At 37.8% G+C, this 21,080-nt stretch overlaps 1 protein-coding gene across 2 annotated transcripts; it reads right to left on the minus strand.

Moving 5' to 3' along the window:
- Positions 1 to 189: 189 nt before the first annotated feature.
- On the minus strand, positions 190 to 4,603 carry LOC110872134 (tRNA(adenine(34)) deaminase, chloroplastic). Of its 2 annotated transcripts, none has more exons than XM_022120911.2 (4): positions 1,718 to 4,578; positions 1,556 to 1,643; positions 786 to 913; positions 190 to 604 (listed from the first exon to the last, which is right to left on the minus strand). In XM_022120911.2, the coding sequence occupies exons 1-4, from the start codon at positions 4,243 to 4,245 to the stop codon at positions 316 to 318; spliced, it is 3,033 nt and encodes a 1,010-aa protein (XP_021976603.1). In that variant the 5' UTR covers positions 4,246 to 4,578; the 3' UTR covers positions 190 to 315. The 2 variants fall into 2 exon arrangements, with proteins under 2 accessions (XP_021976603.1, XP_021976604.1); XM_022120912.2 differs by lacking the exon at positions 190 to 604 and adding an exon at positions 1,375 to 1,436 and having other exon boundaries at positions 828 to 913; positions 1,718 to 4,603.
- Between the last annotated feature and the right edge of the window lie 16,477 nt (positions 4,604 to 21,080).

Here is a 21,080-nt window from a genome sequence, read left to right on the forward strand (position 1 = left end):
AAATCAAGAGGGTTGGTGCTACATGACCTTCATGTGGGGTGGTACATCTTTTCCATTTGCTTTTTTTGATCCCTTAGATGTAACTTCAAAGACACTTTTGGTAGTTATACTACACATTTCATCTCACCATTGGTCATATATCGCTATCGACTCTATCAACTCCACGCGACGATACAAAACGCCGATTAATGTTGGTCTCACAATGCTCCATACCACTTTTACATATAATTGTTATGACAAACTAAAACTTTGGACAAAAGAGATATGGTAATAATTAAAGTTCATAAAAAAAGAACAAAGATATGATATTATGATCTATAAACAAAAGATGACTTTGAAGGCATGATGTAACTTAGATAAGAAGTTTGAATGATGTTGTTGATGATGATGTGACACACTAATAGACGAAGGCAGGTTTGGTGGTTCCGGTTCCGGTTCTGTTTTCTTCTTTCTCCTTAGTCGAAAGAACTGCTGCATAACTTCGGCACACTCTGCCGCGAGCACCCCTCTTCTTACCGTCATGTTTGGGTGGAACGGATGTGGGGGTGCACACGGCATGTTGGGTGGCATGGAGCTACTTCCTCCGTCGCCATCGCAAAATAGTCTACAAAATTAATGGTATAATATCATTGACTTAAAACACAAGTAATTAGGCCATTAAGTAAACAAATAATATTTAAATTAGAGATTTGATGAATGCAAGTTTGACATCAGAAGTCAAAATGCAAAACCACATAATGAAGTTTGCTTCTTTTTTTTTTTTTTTTTTTGAGATATTTGCATACCTAACCCAACTGCCATCCGCGCCTAGTAGCTTATTCGGGGCTCCCCAAACAACCGTGTGAATCCTTGCTTGAAGGATTGCTCCAGCACACATGGGACATGGTTCAAGTGTTACATAAAGAGTAGTATCCTTCAAGAAAATGTATTACCATTAATTACATAACTACATAAGTACAAATATTTAAGGGTGCTAAACGGGCCGTGTTTGCAGGTTGGCGGGTCCAACCAGGCACGAACCTGAAAATTTTGACACGACACAAATGTTCTTGGGGGTGACACAAACACGACCTGTTTAAACCAATTTGTATTATTATTATTATTTTTTGTTTTACCTTTTTTTCATTTTGATACTATCCAAAAATACAAAGGTGTATTAAACGATCATGATTAAATTATAAAACTTGATGTCAAGTTCTCTTTAGAATTTTAAAATTTTCGCATATAATAAATACCTAACCATGACATAAAACACATGTTTAAAGAAATAAATAGGTTCAACAGGTCAACCTACGAACGCACCAGATTGACTAACACAACCATTTATCTAAATGACTAAACGTGTTTGTGGATTTAACCTGAAACTGACCAAACCTGTTTAGACTTAAGCCCAGACCGTGTTAGGTTCCTAGCGTGTCGTGCCATAAATTCACGCCCTATAATGAAAATGTTAAGTGGACTGTTTGCAAAATTCTGAATGAAGGATGATTTTCAAAACGGCTATACACACAAGTCATCAAAACTAATCAATAGAACGAGTCTTATCAATACAAACCGAAAGTCTCCATGAGCTTGAAACGGTTGAGGCTTTACGTATACAAATCATCTCAGCATGGGCAGTGGAGTCCTGCAATTGTTCTACCCTACAAACACACAACATGTACTAAATTTATATTTCCGTCGACAAAAATACGAAAAAGAAACAAAACAAACATACATATTATATCCGCGAGCGATAATTTTACCGTCCTTCACAAGAACAGCCCCTACAGGCACCTCCCATACATCAGCAGCCCGTTTAGCTTCCAATAAAGCTTCCTTCATGAACATTTCATCTTCTTTTTGTCGCTCATTTTCAAGATTATATGTTTCTTCCCATTTATCGAAATCGTCTTTAAAGACTTGATCTTTGTGTACAAGTTTCCGTCTTTTTAATTCAGTCAACTGATCTGGATCGGTTTTTACCGTATTCTTGATTTTGGGAGATCTTTTTAAAGAAAACGACGACTCCTTGATCATCGGTAAACAAGTTTTCCTTGACGGTCCCTCGGGTAATGATGAATCTAAACCTTTTATGATACTTTTTTTAACATCTTCATCATTGGAATCATCTGGTTCGCGGCTAGAAAACCATGTTTCGCTACTAGTCGAGAAACACGATGAACCCTTTGCACCACCTGAGGTTGGAGTATGGGATCCAGACCGTGAAGGTTTCCATTGCAGTCGAACCATGTCTCCGATAACAGTCCACAACGACCTGTTACCGGTCTTGACGGGTTCGCCGTTTTCACTTGAACCAGAAGTTTGAACTGTGTTATCTGGTTCAGAGGGTTCTTGGGTAGATGCATCGGTCACATGCCACATCTCATCCGATGGTCCCTTCGGTCCAGACCCTTGAGACGAGTGTCTTGAACCACCATCCTTTTGACCACAAGTTCCTGAACCATCATCCTTGTTATCTTCAGTACTTGTTGGTTTGGAAACCATGGCTTCTGGAATCACTGTTAACTTATTTTCTGTGGTGAAAGTTGATTCGACAACACTGTTATCGTTGTTCGACGTATCTGTAAACCGTTTATACTTCATTCTTGACCCCGTTTCATCCGTTATATTAAAGATCTCATCGCTATGTTTCCTACAACACGGCTCAATATTCGCAGAAGCGTTTGACACGTGTTGACTTGACTCTTTGTTCGGCTTCTTTTCTGATTTCTTTCTCCAATCTGATGACACGTTTGACTCGCGTTGACTTGCACCAACAGAGACTCCATAACATCCATTTACATTATCCTTCTCCAATAATCCCTCTGGTTCTCGAACAGATTCTTGTCGTCTTTCGATCTTCCCCACAACTCCATCGTTACGACCTTTACCGTCTTTTCTCAAATCTTTCTTATACTCGCCCAATGACGTTTGACCAACATAATAACAATCAGATTTGACCTCAAAATCTTTATTAACCTCTGATTCACCAAAAGAACCTTCTTTTCTCAAATCAAGATTCTCACTTTCCTGTAAAGACTTCATTTTCACAACTTTATCAATACGACCTTTACAATATTTTCTCAAATCATTCTTATACTCGCTCGACGACATTTGACCAACACAATAACAATCAGATTTGACCTCAAAATCCTTGTTACCCTCTGACTCACCAAAAGAACCTTCTTTTCCCAAATCAAGATTCTCACTTTCCTTCAAATACTTCATTTTCACAACTCCATCAACACAATCTTTTCTCGAACCATTCTTATACGCGCTCGATGACGTTTGACCAACATAATAACAATCAGATTTGACCTCAAAATCTTTATTACTCTTTGACTCACCAAAAGAACCTTCTTTTCTCAAATCAAGATTCTCACTTTCCTTCAAATACTTCATTTTCACAACTCCATCAATACAATCTTTTCTCGAATCATTCTTATACGCGCTCGATGACGTTTGACCAACATAATAACAATCAGATTTGACCTCAAAATCCTTGTTACCCTCTGACTCACCAAAAGAACCTTCTTTTCCCAAATCAAGATTCTCACTTTCCTTCAAATACTTCATTTTCACAACTCCATCAGTACAATCTTTTCTCGAATCATTCTTATACGCGCTCGATGACGTTTGACCAACGTAATAACAATCAGATTTGACCTCAAAATCTTTATTACCCTCTGACTCACCAAAAGAACCTTCTTTTCTCAAATCAAGATTCTCACTTTCCTTTAAAGACTTCATTTTCACAACCCCTAAACCTACACTTTTCTTTTCTTTAGTAATCTTTTTTCTGTTCTTAACATCAGTACACTCCAAACCCACTTCATCAGTTATCAAACTAAGCATAACCTCACAATCATCAACCACATTACTCAAAATATGTTCTTTCTTCTTCTGCACAAAACCCCTCTGCCTTTCTTTAAAAGCACACACCTTTTCATAATAACTTTCATCAAGATCATCAAAAGATGAAAACCCATAAATATTTTTATAATATTTTCTAAACCCACCTTGAAAAATGAATCTTTTACAAAGTGATGACTGAATCAAGGCTGATTGGCTTAACCCCTTATGTAAAAACCTAGGGTTTACAGTGGCCAATCTATCATGCACTGAGATATTAGCAGCATAACAGCAGCAAGAACAAGAATAAGAACAAGAACAGCTACATTTGGGCAATAATGTGTCATGAAATAAGCATGGTGAGTGGTTGAATGATGAAGATAATGGAGGTGTGGACGTGATAATGTGCATTATCTTTGTGTTGTGCAGTGATTTTGTTTAAGAAAAAGGAGGAGATGAAAAGGGGTTGTTACCTTTATGGAAATATGGAATTCTTGAAGAATCTTATTGGATTGGGAATGGTGAAAGTGTAGCTTGTGATTCATGAAGACTGTTTACAAAATGATTGTACTTTTGCAGTTCAGTAGCTGGAAATACCGACTGCTACATGTGGTTCACTGATTTCGATGTCACCAATTTGCATTGTGTCTTCTACATTTTTTAGAGTTAAACAAGCGTTAGGGAGGAGTTAGGGTGTTCGGAGCGGGATGCGGCAAAGTTCGGCAAACCTTTTAGCCGAGCGGCAAACACCGCCACCCAGGTTTTGCCGATGCGGCGAAGCATGTGAAGCGGGGAGGGCATGCTGACGCGGTGAGGGAGGAAGGAGAGAGAGAGGGGTGTGTGGGTGGGGTCCATTCCATCTCTCAACCAATCATACATTTTTTCTTTTTTTAAAAAAAAAGTTTACCACTTTACCAAATGTCTAAACCATTGCCAACACTTTTCACCAAAGTTTAAACACTTTTCACTGATTGACGTGACACACTCTCATTGGTTGATTTTTTAGTTTGTCACTCTCAAGTGTTTAACCACTCCTAACACCCTTAAAGGTGGCATGAAGCTCATTTTATACGCCAACCAGGAGGACATCGATTATGGTGCTCATAAAGGCATGTTTGGCTAAGCTTTTTGAAACAACTTATTAATTTATTGGCTTTTTAAAAAGTCACGAGCTCCAAAACAATGTTTGACAATGAGGATGTATGTGAGGGGAAAAGTGACTTTCCAAAAAATCACTTCATACCGACTTTTCCAAAAAGTCAATAAGGAGTTTTATAAGCACTCCCAAACACCACCTAAGTGTATGAAAGCAATTGTTGTGTACCGAATCTAAATCGAAAGAATTCTGGAGAAATAAGAGAGTAATTTGGGGGAGGGGGAGGGGGAAGAGTAACCAACTATAAAAACTAAACTAAATAACAGTACCCCCCCCCCCCTCCTAATTTAGCCACTATTTCCTTCTATGCAAAACATGCAAAGCTACCTCTTGTAGTTTTGTGATGTACCATGACCCTTTCTCGTCAGCCCCGGCTCTACTTGTATGTGAGCATAGATACGTGCACAGTCATGGCACATGTCCATGTTGCGTGAAGGATCCTTGTCCGTAATGAGAAATCAAGACGAGACTTGGAGTAGTTCCATGGTGAACGCCACTCGGTCTTTCGTTGGCATTCAGGCGAGTCTTGGTAAAGCTCATTGGGCGCCACTCATGTTTCTTGGTTGTTACTTTTGTCGGATCTTTGTTGTTCAAGTGCAAGCTCTGGTTAAAGGGTGTAGGCCCAAGTACACCCACCGATAGTGTTGAAGTTGGTGCGCCTGCAGGGGGCTGGTATTAGTATCAACGGCACGGTTGATGGCACCCGCTTTGGGGATGGTTTTGATACGATAGTAACTAAAGAAGTGATTTTGTGGCTACAGTAAGTCATTTAGGATAGTAGAGAATGAGAAGTAGAAGAGGCTACTCACAACAAAGAATGTTTCAGCCAGTGGCAGAGCTTAAATGAAATATGAGAATCAATAGGAGCCGAACTCTTAAAAATCTAATATTTTATAGTACCAAAAAGATTTCGAAAATTTTTGGTATAATTCACACTGCGGGCCAAAGTTCAGCAGAGGTCGGGGCACCCCTAAGCCACCAAGAACCGCCACCACTGGTTTCGGCGGAGAATAAACTAAAGGTGAGAAGGAGGTGGATTTTTGGCTATTAGAGGTCATTTAGGAGAATGCAGGGGAAGGGTTAGCCAAAAATGTAAAACATTGTTTAAATCCCACATCGTAATGTTTTGTTCCGTATACTAAAGAAATAGTAGGCTATATGAAATGCCCCGCTTCAATAATCACTAACACATTGTGGGTGCATTGGCTGTTGATCCCATCAGAACTCCACAATTAAATGCGCTCAAGCGTGAGTAGTACTACAATGGGTTATCTCTTAGGAAGTCTCCATCAGGGCAACTAAAAACTTTATGAGCCCCTGGGGGGGGGACAAACAATATTATTGGTATGAGAAGTTGGATGTTAGAATACGAGCGTAAACGAGTTGAGCTGCTATGAGCTACTTGAGACTGACTCGTTAAAACTTACACAATCTCGAGTCCACACTTGTATCTAAGCTAAAGCTTGTAAATAAACAAGTCCAAAACTCGATCTTCACATACCGAAGTTTGCTAGGCTAACATTTAATCATTTATATAACTATAATAATTTTTATATAATATAATAAATAAATATTATGTGATGACTATTTTAATTTAAATACTTATGATAAAATTATATATATATATATATATATATATATATATATGAGTATGAATGATTATATGTGTATACAATTAAAATACTTATATAATTATAACATAGTTAAGTTTGAGTTGAGTTCGAGTTTGAAAACATTATTATGAACCGAGTTCGAGTTTGAAAACTTTATTATGAGCTGAACACAAGCTTTGAACATGGAGCTTAAAACAACGCGAATTTAAGTTGTATTAACTTAATTAAATCAAGCTTAATATTTGATTAGCTCGACTTAACTTCTTTATACCCTATACGCTAATTATATGTATATTAAATCTTTTTAACTAACTTAAAATCTATAATGATTTATATTGATATAAATGCTTCCATTTATTTAAAAACGATATACTTCATTCATTTATTCATTTAGAGTAAAATGCAATTTGTGTCTCCGCGGTTTTCCAGCGTAATCAACTTGAGTCCCCATTTTGCTTTTTTGGATAGGTAAGTCTCTATGGTTTTAAATTCGCTACGCTTTGAGTTCTTTTGTCAAGTCTCAATTAGTTTGACCTAACGGTCAAAGGTCATTTTGGCACTTTCACCCTCCACCTCCCACCACCATCACTACCTACTCTGGCCACCACCTCCAACCACCCACCACCACCACCACCACCACTACCCACTCCAGCCATCACCACCACCATCGTACTTGAAACACTTTCGGTTACCATCATCATACACCACCACCCTCTACCTCCGTGCACGTGAAACCACTGCAACACCACACCACCTCCGGTTACCATCACCATACACCACTACCACACCGTTCAAGTAACTTTAGCTTTATTACTACAAATCAAATCACTAGTCACTACAACATACACCAACCAGATATCATTTACCAATTTCACACAAACCAAAAACGGATCTGCGAATTTCTTTTGTAAACAAATCAATCAAATCACTAGTCACTACAACAACCTCATGGTGGAGATAGTACGGTGCCGGAACTAGAGATACCAGAACTATGGTGGCGGCGAGTTGAAGAACCCAAGTACCCAACACAAATAGTGATCACAATGGGTTGTGTTTGGAACGAGTTTAGGTAATCCCAAACCCAAACCCGATTAGATAAGCCTGTCCCAAACTCGTCCCAAAACCCATCGGGTTTCTAGCGGGTAAATACCCATCAAGTAACCCATTAATTTAAAAAATTACCCATTGGGTACACTTGACCAAAAACTGATCTGGTATCTATCAGGTAACTACTAAACAATTACATTTAGCATAATCACTATAAAATTACATCAAATAACTACATTGTATAGGCCTTCCAAAAAAAAAACTACATTGTATATGAAATAAAATACCTATATGTATAAAAAATGGATGTGTCATATATATACATATTTAAAAATATAAAAGAAATTATATCAAGTATACAATCGGGTAAACGGGTACACTTTATCGGGTAATTGAATCGAATAAACGGGTATATCACCAAATCCCAAACCCGTGAAAAAAATAAAAACTAGTCCCAAACCTGATTATCTAACCCCAAACCCGTTCCAAATGTGTCGGGTTTCGAGTTTACCCATCAGATACAGGTTCTACTGCCATCCCTAAACACAAACCGAAGAACTAGTTTATTCTCCACAGTCCACATGGACACGTATAAATTAAATTAAAGTAATGACATTTAGCATATGGTATTAGGGAAATTTTAACCTAATTACAATGACCTTAATGTTCCCATAAAAACCTCAATAAGTGAATTACGATAATTCTTAGTTTAAAATTATAAAAAAAAAAAATTGAAAGGTTAACATATTGATATTACATGTTTTTACTTTAATATAAAAATGTAATTTGAAAGTTTAGCATATTGATATTAAATGTTTTTACCTTGATATAAAAAAGTATAAAGCAATAAAGAGTTAACAATGGGCTCGTCATTCTATAAAAAAATAATAACGGGCTCTAAAACCACCCAACGACCCAATAACTATAATAGGAAGATGATCTAACAATGCGACTGTATATTGGGCCTGTATTTGTGTGATTCTGTCTACATGGGCCACATGGCAAATGCACTTCTATGTTCTATTCTCCAGAGTTGAATGTTTATGTGTGTATTTTTGTTGAGTTGCAGTTTCTTTTATCATCCTATTCCTATAAAAATAAAATACTCAGCTTAAATACCTTCAAAGTGTGATATTATATTATAAAAGTAAAATATAAATATAAATTTTATTATTAAAAGTAAAGGAATACTACTTCTATATTATTATGTTGGTGGTAATTTTATATAACATGCGTAATGGACATTATAGGGGCATGAAGATGGAGGGGTGTTTCTAGTATAAATCCAAATGGAGAGAAGAAAATGGAAAGTAATGATTGAAAGGGTATTAAGGAACATTGACAATTACACATTTTTTAAAGAGACATTATGATACTGATATGACGAAAAATGTCCGTTAGAAGACATTAACCATTATGAATGTTCTGAAAAAATATTGAAGTAAATGAAATGTCGACCGTGGAATATAATGAAGAACATGCAATTAATGTGAAAAGTAGAAAACTGTGTTAAAGTGGCCAAACTTGATTGAAAGTATTCACAAGATATGGTAAAATCTTCTAGATATTAATCTTGCTAGAAGCAGGTATTTTACCAACAATGATACTTTAATGTTTGCCTAATTTAGCACTTATACTAGCTTAGAAATGCGATTTACTATGTTTAGAAGTTGCTAAGCATGCTTATTATGTAAATAAGATGATCAATAAAGCGGTATATATTTGAATGAAAACCCACAAACGGTTTAATATGTGATCAATCCCGGCTCATGGGGTATACTTTCACGCCCTTTAACTATACGTAGGCGTCACGTCACCCGCTTTACCCTCTTTCATTTCACCTTACACCAAGGAAATTGTTTAACCTCTATTAATGCCCCCTAGATTAATATATATATATAGTGTATTGTGTATGTGTGCAAAATTTCCAATGTTTGATTCTCTCTCTCTCTCTCTCGCTTTCTCTCTCTCCCTCCTTGTTAACTCTTTAACATGTGAAGCTTTTAATGCCCCTTTGACGCCCTCGGGAGCGGTGTGCTAAGCGTTAACGGATGCCGAGTAGTATTAACGCCCATAAGTTTCAGAGCATACCAAACGGCTTACGTGCTAGCATTTGAATGAAAAACTCACAAGTGATCTAAAAGCACAACACTATATATAACTTAATGTTATCTTTCAATGATGAACTCCATACGTTTAGGGCTTTGTTTATGTTAAATATATAGATAACTGTTATGGGAAGGAAGTCGGCATGTTTTCACTTTCCTAAAAACGATATATTGGCCAATGCTTTGATAAATGAAATCAATGTTTATAAAATGTTGTTTGTGTTAGATATTTTAGTGTAATTTGAATTTGACTTAGTGACCAAAGTGATTATAATACACATCAAGCAAGTTAGGAGGTATGTGAGTATATGTTTGTTTTAGTTTATTATAGTTCTAAGTGTTTGGATGGAGCTCCTAATCAATGGGGTTCTAATCCCCTGGTTGGGGTCGAGCTTGATTAAAGTGCTTCATTAAAATTACGTTAGAAATTTAATTTTCCAGAAATTTGGGCTTAATTTCGGGATGGAAAATTAGGTCATATTGGAGGCATTTTTGTATTCAAAATAATAAACTGCCTGGAGGCGGTTACTAGCATTGTCATCGTTATATGCAAAATGAATCTTTTGTCACTCATCCTAGTCCATGAATTCACACTAAAATCACATACAAGTTCTTGTTTCCAAATCTGAGTTGTATCTAATTGGATTTTTGGATGTACCGAAATAATTCGATTTGAAAGTGACTACACGCCTCTTAGATCATCCGTTGTGATCTCTATTTCTCCAACAATTTGCTCCAAAATCATTGAGGATATATAAAAAGTAGTTTCAAAATTGTGGAGGTTACATATGTTTCCACAATCATATGCCTGGAGATCTAAAGATTAGTTATGTGAAGGATAGAGGGGTTGCTAAATGTAAAGGTGTACAAACGGGGTATGTTTCCGAAACGGTTCAAGTTTCAGTAAACAAAAGTCAAAACCGGTTTCACTTACATGTTGGTCTTCCGAATGTAAAAGTGCATTTCATGAACGTAAACGATTTTAACAAACAAACATAAATGGACATAAGTTAACAAACATAAAACAACAAAAATGAATATAATTGGAGAAACATATATGAAAATAAGTGACCAAACATAAACGAACATAAAGTAGCCTTTTCATATAAATTATTGATTAATTATGATAAATCGCAATGGAAAGCCCATTTACTAGTTAGTAATACTTATACAAGTAGTTAAAAAGCCCCCTTTATGTTTATATCTATATAAATATAACTATTTATGTATTTATTAAAACTTAAACGAAAGCAGACATAAATGGACGTCCACAAACATAAATAAACGAACAAAATGTGTGTTCATGTCCGTCCATTTAATTAAACATTAAACAAAAAAAACTTATGTTCATTCACTTATTAAATAAACGAACTTCGCGTCAAACAAGTTCACGATTAATCCATGAACGTCCAGTTCGTTTACATGTCTAGTTCTAAGTTTTTTTTACCGGTTTTGATTTCGGAACCGGCTTTTGTCTTGCACATCTAGTTAAATTTGTAGATCCCAAAACGAATCCGGATCACAGTGGTTGGTTGTTTTAACCCATAACACCTATTGATTAGGTGTTTGAGATATGAAAAGTTAAGAAGAATCAAAGATGAAGGTGAAGCTAATGGATTAATGAATACAACAAGTGTTGTATTGAATCCAAACAATAAGATATAACAATAAACAACATTGGATATCAGATTTGAGCACAAGATCAATCAAGAGAAAGTAACAACACTAATATTCATCAAGGAGCCAAAAGCTTGGCTAGGTTACAATGCTTGGGGTATTTATAGTGAACTCCTGACTTGCCAGCAAATTTATAAATTTGCTGGAATCTTAACTACACCAAGTCAGGATTACAACTTCTAGACAATTACAAAATAAGCCCCTAAACATTCAAAATACCTACAAACTACTATTTAAACTAATCCAGCACAAGTATCAACGATCTCATAAGCTCTAACAATATCCCCCCTAGATCGTTGTGTACTTGTCTTCTCATTCTTCGGTAGTAAACGCTGGATTCTCAGTAGCTTGCTTTTCGGGCTCGGTTGGATTTTCTTCAATAACTATTGTTTCTGGTGGTGCCACGGTCTCTGTCGGTGCTTCCGGAGTTTCTTGAGTAACATTAGCTTCACACGTTGGTTGGTCCTCCTTAGTGGCCTCATATGTGGATGAGGCCGGAGGTGTTGGTGTTGTTTGTGAGGTTGTGGTGGTTGGATCAGCTGTTGAAGCAGAACTTCCTTCCTTTGTTTGCTCGTGCTTCTTTTTCTTTCTTGCTTCTTTCTTCTTCTGCTCCTTTTCCTTTCTTTTCTCCATTTTATCTACCATATCAAGCATTTCTCTCTTCAATCTCCAGGCGCGTTCTACCGCTCGTTGAAATAACGCTGCCTCTTCCAGGTTAGCATTGCCTGCTCCGACATTAATACGGCTGGCGTTCAACATGGTTTGATCTGAGAGCCCGAACTTAAACACATCCATCGGATCCAAAATGCGAATATCCACATTGTCATTCGACCTAATTACAGCTTCACCGGTTTTACTGTCGTAAAACCATTTCTTGAAATCCTTTAGAGCGACAGAGATTTCTTCTGGAAGCTTAATTCTAGTGACAACTTTAGCTGGGTTGATTACCCACGTCACTTTTCCTTTGCCAATAACAGGATCGATGGTTGTTTTTGATACCCTGCGTCTAGGGCGCTGCGAAGTGTGATTCGGAAAACCTTTGTTACATTCTTTGGCTATTATCCGTTCAAAATCCCTCCCAATTCCTCTGTCTTCATGGTTTAGCAGATCTAGACGCCCAAGTTCTCGTAGATCCCACCTTGGGAGAGAGAAGAGATCAAATCCAGTTTCAAAATACTGAATTACGCCACCGCGCCTTTTTACCACAAACATTCCTCTAAGATTATCATACATCCAACTGATAATCTTATCAGTAGCCTCAGATTTTTCAACTTTTATAACTTGATGAAAATCAGGAAGTCGTTCTCTTTCCTTTTTGAACCATTCGGGGTGCTAGGGAGCGAATGTTTTTCCATCTACTTGCTCGTATAGAACTTCATCCTCGAGCCCCCATTCAAGGAACTTTGATGGCATATCGTCCCGATCTATTGCTTCTTCTTCACTTTCATTACCTTCCGATACTTTGTCAACTGATTCTAACCGTCTTTTCTTTGCCTCAGCCTCTTTTTCTTTTCGAGCTGTTTCTTCTTCAATAAAAGCATCGAAGTCAAAGATTTCGTCGAACGTGAACATCGGCTCGATTTTCATTTTCTCACACATCCCTCGCATCATCCTGTACATTTTCTCCAGCCCTGCTTGCTGGAATCTGATAAATTTGGACTGCTTGGCCATGTACGCAGTCATATCCTTGTTCTTCTTCCTCTGGTCTTTAAGCTTTTCCCTGAGGATGTTGGTGTCATTCACTTGATTCTTCAATAAGCAGATTTCTTTTGCCACTGAAGGCCCGGTGTCTTTTATCAACTTGTCGTATAGCTCTTGGAAGGGGCGGAGCCTTTGCGGAGCAACCGAAGGCCTTGAAATCCTTGTAGGCTTGACTGGAGATACATTTGATCGGCCTTGACTTGCTTGAGCTTCATCGGGATCAACAAGTATGGTGTCAACAAAATCATTCATTGTTTGAATCTCTTCAGGTATCGTTTCTGGCCTTTCAGTGGGAGATATTTCTTTACGCTTTAAACTTTTCTCTCTTTTCTCCTTCTCTTGCATAGCATGAATTGCTTTTAAATCTTTGATGTGTTGACGGTGCTCTTCTTCAGATTCAGCTGCCCTTATGGCTGCACCCATGAGACGTTCAGAGCTTTCTGTTGTCTTTTTCTTCTTGGGTGGTTCCCCTTCAGCAGGTTGTTTTTCTTTTCTTTTCCCTTTACTTCGTTCTTCTCTTGCAGCTGCTTTGGTTTGATCCTGAGCAGCTTTCTGCTGTTTTTCTCTTACTCCCTCTTTGTACTTCTGATAAGCTGCCTTGACAATCTGTATTCTTTCTGCTTGGTACATCCAATCATGCAGCAACACCCATTCATTGGTCTTTATTTCAGTATACTGTCGGCTGGTCGGGACATGAAACTTGTAAGCATTTCCATCATTCGGAAGATCCTTGTGTTGATCGTTGATAAGCATTTGAATGAATCTAGGGTACATCGCCCAAGTAGCTCCGTTTGCATTTTCACGCATGTAGTTGAATATTAATCCCGAGAAGTTGAACTTCTGATTTAGGCATAAATTCAACATGGCCGCCGACCATTCCAGGTTCAATCCATCATATCCACCCTTTCGATGAGCTAGACTCATAGAGATCACATGAACGATAAATCTCCAATCTCGGGTGAGTCCACCTCTCTTGATTTCTTTCTTATTACGGAAGTCTCCAACATACCCCATTCCTCTAAAGCCATCGAGGATATCATCTTGACTTAGACTTAACGGATCCTGATCACTGTCTTGGAACTTTAAAACTTGGCGAATCCTGTCTAACTGTCTTCAGTCACTTCCACTCTCTTGTTGCGAACGGTTGATACTATCCCTGGCTTGTTGTTGATGGATTCTAGCTTCACGTTTTGCCAGAAGTCTTGAATGTGTATGGGGTAGACTGTAACGGATGTCTCCACAGCGTATCCGATCCTGCTTTTACGTACCCACCTGGTTACGTCTTCAAAATCAGTAGGCACTTCATCTAGATTTATGCTTTGATTGTGCTTTAGCGTTTTATCCCATTCCAGATTCTTCACCATACTGCACATTACACAGAAAACGAGGCGAGTTAGAAAGGATAATTACACGATAAACTATGCAGAGAGTGGAATTTACAAGAAATATGCACAATTATATCAAATATTCAAATAAAAGAATTAAATAAAATAAAAAAATCAAGAAAAAGGATAATTTCGCTTCTAAACCAAAGGATGTCTTTGCTGACCTAAGTCTTCAAGACAAAACACCTGATTAACGACTAAGTTCGCTAGCGAACATAGCGATGACAATGTTTTGTCTCGGAAGCGACTTTCCAGCGAAGATCATAACCTACATCGCTATTCGGGCGATTTAGATTATGTGGCTGGGTGCTCGAACTCGCGTTCGAGACTGTTGATTTTCGCTATCATCGCTCGAGAACCGAGCTCGTATCTTCGCTAAGTTCGCCAGTTATCTGGTTGGACAACTTCTGATTAGGGTATAATTTCGCTGGCGAACTTATCCGATGACACGGTCTTTTCTTCAAAGACACGATACCAGCGAAGGTACTGATCTAGATCACTACACGAGCGAAATAGATCATTCGCTGGTTGCTCGAACTCGCGTTCGAGGCTTTTGATCTTCCCTTACCTAAATTCGCTGACTTCGCCATATTCAACAAAATCGCTGTATTCAAACACTTCTTATAAAACCCTTTTTAAAACCCTTTAACCGGTTCATATCCAACCGATCCCCTTGTGACCTTTTTGCCCAAATCTAAACTTTACACATTCGAAAGATGTCGGAATGAACACTGATGTGAATGTTAACATTATCTAACAACCTATATGAATTCTTTAAAACCCACATAATTTCAAGATGCAAAATAAACCCACAATATGATAGTTTAACATGAACAAAAGATCAGAACATGTATCCAACTAAGAATTTTGAATTGCGATTTCGTGAAGAAGATTACCTGATGTTCTTGAAAGAAAGTGAATCTTATGTTGATTTGAGATAATGTTTGATGTTGAATCAGAGAAGATGGAAGACCGAAAGTGTTTGGATGAAAAGTTTTTAAAAAAAAAATTTACAGTCGGTTAAAAAGGATATATATGTACGGATTGGACTAACCAGCGAACTTATAAGTTCGCTAGTATCTTATCTTCGCCGCCAAGTGATGTTTTTCAAACAATTTCATTTTCGCTTGTTGATTTCAAACTTTCTCGAAAAACGTGCCCATTTTTTTTGATTAAAAGACTGTTTATTTCGGAATATTTACAATTTTGGGCCATTTTGACTCCGAACTTCAAATTTCTTGCTTTGGGAGGTTCCACTTAATGCAAATTTCCTTGAAATATCCGACGCTCACCGAACTTACCTGCAGAAGATCATATTGCCAACACTTGCCAAATTCTTAATATATTATTATTATTTTACTAACCAGGGCACAAGAAAAACTGCCAGTATGTTTGTCCACTTAAATCCATGCATCCTTCTTTCAACATGCCTTCGGAGAGCGCTTTTATCATGTTTGTAACATCCCGAAATTTCAAAACTTTATACTAGAATTATAAAATGTATAATAAACAAGAATAAACTAACTAGGATAAATAACCTAGTTAGTTAAGAGACTTGTAGTAACACTTGAATGAGTTAAAAGGCCAAGAATATAAACTAAATAAGAGTGGAGGGACTAAAGTTGTTAAAATAGAAACTTTAATTACTAAAATAGTAAAAAATCAACCAAACACCCCATTCAAGAGGTGTCTGGTCGATCAACAAGCAGGGGCTACAGGGGATTTCTTCACCCAAACCCTAATTTGCAAGAAAATCACAAATTGGAGCCTCAAATCAGTTAGAAATCGAAATTCAAGCACTGAATCGTGATCACCTTGTCAAAGGGATCCTAAGGTATGTTGAATTAGGTCATTTTCGTTCGATTCAAAGTTCATGTATGTGATCAAAATCGGATGTAGAGCTTGATTATGTGTAGTAAACATGAAATTGGAAGTAAAGTAAGGTTTAGGGACAAACCCTAGATGATTTCTTGTTAAAATCTTGCATGTTAGTTGTAGGAATCAAAATCACTATAGTGGGTGATTAGTAAGTTAGTAGAACTTGATAAACACTAGGACTAAGACTCTTGTTCTAGTGAAAACTGAAATTGTGAGATAATCTCTGAAATTGTTGATGTTAAAATATGTGTATATTGTCTAATTGAAGTTGATTTGAGTGATAAATTCAAGTTATGAACTTGGTTTAGATCATGTAAAAATCTGACCCGCAAGGTGTTTGATAAAACGCCTAAATGAGGATTAAAATGTTAAAGATTGCTAAAAACGCAGATTTACATATGTAATGAATGAATGCGTTAAAGCTTATGAAAAAGAGTTCTAATCTTTTATGAATTGGACTCTTTAGGCAAGGAATCCGGAACGTCAAGTGGACACGCCGGAGGTGATACCCGCGGAAAAGGTGTGCTTTGAAGGTACGTGACTTTAGTCTCGTCGAATTAAGTTTAATTGCTTTGGTTTGATATGTAATTGATGTTGTAGTGTAAAGGATGCGTTTGATGTGTCGATAAGTGACGAAGTGCACTCGACTATCAAACGGGTCAAAATAAGAACTCGGTATTTAGTTGGGTCAGTCAATGAAGTGATGGTTTTCACTAATTGGCAAAACGGGTCAAAATAATGTTTTCAAAAGAGTCACGAGAGTTGCGACTTGAAAGTCTCATACCTTGTTAAATGATAAATTGTACCATACTAATGATTTGGTAATGGCGAATCTAAGTATAAGAACCCGGGATATGGGTCGAACAATAATGTTAAAGGAAAAAGGATTGTTTGAAACGGAATGCTTGAATTCCGAATAATCAAGTAATAGCCATAGAGGAATTCCAAAGCCATGGAATTGGCGTGAAAACACCAAGTATGTGAGCCCGGGTAATTGGGTAAATATGTTAAAAGGGTTTAAGAATGAAAAGAGGTGCTATGCACTCACACTAATGGGTCGAATAATGGAAATAAGGAAATTCGTGAACCAATTTGTGGTATCTCGGTTTCCGCAATGTAAAATTTACATGGTTAAGTCCGAAGTTTTATTACGGACTCATAGCAAGAAGAATTGGTTGAATCGGATCAATGAGTAAAGAGTTATGAGCTTCTAAAGTTGAAAAATAGCCAAAGTGCAAATGTGCAGAACCCACCGTAAATTATAGTTCCACCGTAATTTACGGTGGACAACAATGTGTTACGGTGTTTTGCTACTGTTTTACGGCAGAACCATAACATTTCCAGGTCCACCGTAATTTACGGTGATACCGTAATTTACGGTGGAACCCAGTAAAAATTTATATTTTATAGTCACTTGTGTTGTTAAAACCTGTTTATACATTATATATTAAAGTCAAAACTAACGGTTTTTAGTGTTTGACTCTAGGTATGAATGAATCTCTCCCGGATGATGATCAAGCACTTTGTCAAGAACCGAACATGCAATTTGAAGCTTCCGCACTGAATATAATCTTGTCTAAACTTTAAACATGTCATAAAGATTTTGTTAATGGTGTTTTGAATCCTTTAAACTAGTTGTTAGTTAACTAGTAGGGGTTGCCTTTAAATGAATTATGCATTATCTTGAACATGCTTGGAAAAATTTTACTAGTATGTATGGTTTAAAACACGAAATGCTTTTGTAAACTCTGATTTTTATAAAGTTTCATGAAATATTTAGTTAAATTATGTTAAATTATTAAGGGTGTTACAATGTTTTCGGTAATATTGACAAGTCTTCGATGGCCCCCACACAAGCTATTGAGAATAGAATCATTACGCCCTCGTGAGTCCCACATCAGGACATACCCCCGCGATCAAGGTATGCACAAAGATTCTTCATAACAGGTGAGTATATTGGCTTCATTCTCTTCAACGATAGAACGGAGATCAGGTCTGTACTTTCGTACAACAGAGATCCCAAGAGCTATCGAGGGTTAAGATAGATAGTTCGGTGAACAGGTCAGTACCACCGTACAGCAGAGTTACCAAACTGATCTATCAAAGTATTTGGCCAAAGATGGCACTTATTATGGATTTTGGCCAAAAATGGCGCTTATTAGAAAGGGTTAGGCCTTTTTTTTAAAGGCACTTATTATTAAAAGAATATCATAGCGTCTAGGTCAGCATGTATCTGGATGCAGCAGAAGAACAACTATGATATCCTCCGAATGAAATACCAATATAAAGACCCGAAATCTCAGACTTTGGCAATCTGTCAACGCAAGATTCAAGACCATTAAGCCATATGCCGCAACGTGTTACCCACTGAGATGCGTAATGCCTGAGAAAAGCCAGAATTCTTGTGTAGACATTATGTTTTGCTCCCTAACAGCAGTTTACTCGTCGGTGTTGCTGAATCTACCGACACGTCGTTGCTTGGTACCCTGATTTCATATTGTATTCTGTTCAAAGAAATGGCAAAGTGTTAGCAATTTTCTATCACTTCCTCTAATAGGAGTCTGACATAAGCATCTGTTTCAAGGATTTTCTGAATATCCCCCCTAAAATTTTTATTTTCGTGAGTCCATTTGCCCGAAAATAAAATTTTAACCAGAAAATCTTTTTGGTGGGCGACGTCTTTCGATACTTATTTTATTTTCAACAAGCTTTGTTTTTTTTTAATCAACACAAGATTCATTTCCAGTCAAGAAAATTAACCATTTCCAACCAGGTTACCAACTGGTTGAAACGAGTTTTGTCGAAGGCTTTCGTGAAGATGTCGGCCCGTTGCTGTGTTGTATCCACTGGCATCACTTGAATGTAACCCTTTTCATAAGCATCTCGAATTGTGTGAATACGAATTTCGATGTGCTTTGTTCTTGAGTGGTGTACGGGATTCTTCACAATTCCTAGACACGCTTCATTGTCGATGAATATAGGAGTCTTCATGATGTTGATTCCGTAATCCAGCAACTGATTTTGTATCCAAAGAACTTGTGAACAGCAACTGTATGTCGCGGTGTATTCTGCTTGAGCGGTTGATGTGGATACTGTTGTTTGCTTCTTGCTGTGCCATGAAATCAACCGGTTTCCCAGAAATTGACATCCTCCTGATACGGACCTGCGATCTACTTTGCAACCTGCATGATCACTGTCAGAATATGCAATTAAATCAAAATTACTATCTTTAGGATACCAAAGCCCTAGTTTTGGAGTTCCTTTGAGATAGCGGAAGATGCGCTTTACAGCAATTTCATGGGATTCCTTGGGATTTGTTTGGAAACGAGCACAAAGACAGACTGCCCACATGATGTCAGGTCTGCTGGCTGTCAAGTACATCAAAGAACCGATCATTGAGCGATAAAAGGATTTGTTCACTGGCTTTCCCTGAGGATCTAAAGTGAGTTCTGTTTGCGAGGCGAATGGCGTGCTTGCAACTTTGCAGTCATTCATGTTGTACTTCGAGAGAATGTCCCGAATGTATTTAGCCTGATGAATAAGAATTCCGTCCTCCTTTTGCTTCACTTCTAATCCCAAGAAGAAATTCAGCTCTCCCATCATGCTCATCTCGAACTTTGCTTTCATGATCGTTTCGAATTCTCTGCACAAAGCCTCATTGGTTGACCCGAAGATAATATCATCCACGTAGATTTGAACCAGCATAACATCTTCCCCTATCTTCTTGGTGAAGAGAGTCATGTCGATCGTTCCTCTGGTATATCCACATTCCAGCAAGTATGTGGACAAAGTCTCGTACCATGCGCGTGGAGCTTGATGAAGACCATAGAGTGCTTTATCCAGTTTGAAATAGCGACCTGGGAAGTGAGGATCTTCGAACCCTGGAGGCTGACATACGTAAACTTCTTCCTTGACTTTCCCGTACAGAAACGCACTTTTAACATCCATTTGAAAGACTTTGAAGTTTCTATAAGATGCGTATGCCAGGAATATTCTGATTGCCTCCAATCGTGCGACAGGAGCAAAGACTTCTTCGTAGTCAATCCCTTCTTCTTGCCGAAAACCCTGTACTACCAATCGAGCCTTGTTCTTGATAACCACCCCACGATCATCCATCTTGTTTCGAAAGACCCATTTAGTGCCGATTGGAAACTTTCCTTCAGGTAGATCTACAAGTTCCCACACTTTGAGCTTCCTGAATTGAGATAATTCTTCTTGCATTGCCTGAACCCAGCTGGAGTCTTGAATAGCGTCTTCGATGTCACGTGGAACTGATTGTGATAGAAAAGCTGCAAAGAGACCTTTGTTGATGCTTGTTGACTGCCCGCGAGTACGTACTCCTTCTTCTACAGCGCCGATGACATTTTCAAGAGGATGATTTCTATTTGTCTTGTATCCAGCATTTGTCAGAGATTCGATTTGCTGCGGAAGGTTGGTGAAGTGTTCGTCCACGTAAATTACTGGTGGATCATCTTCTTGAGTTGGCTCATTCACATTTGCCTGTGAAGAAGAAGCACCATTGTCTTGGGTGTTCTCAGGCGAAGTGTCACCAGTTGTTTCATTTACAGCCAGAATCGGATCAGCTGATGATGGAGATAAGCGGGTGGTGAAAGGAGTCAAACCAATGTCAGACGAGTCAAACAATGGTTCAACTTGAGTGTCTTCGACTGGCTCAGGGTCT

The sequence above is a fragment of the Helianthus annuus genome, chromosome 8, assembly GCF_002127325.2.
Source record: "Helianthus annuus cultivar XRQ/B chromosome 8, HanXRQr2.0-SUNRISE, whole genome shotgun sequence".
In the NCBI taxonomy this organism is placed as follows: Eukaryota; Viridiplantae; Streptophyta; class Magnoliopsida; order Asterales; family Asteraceae; genus Helianthus; species Helianthus annuus.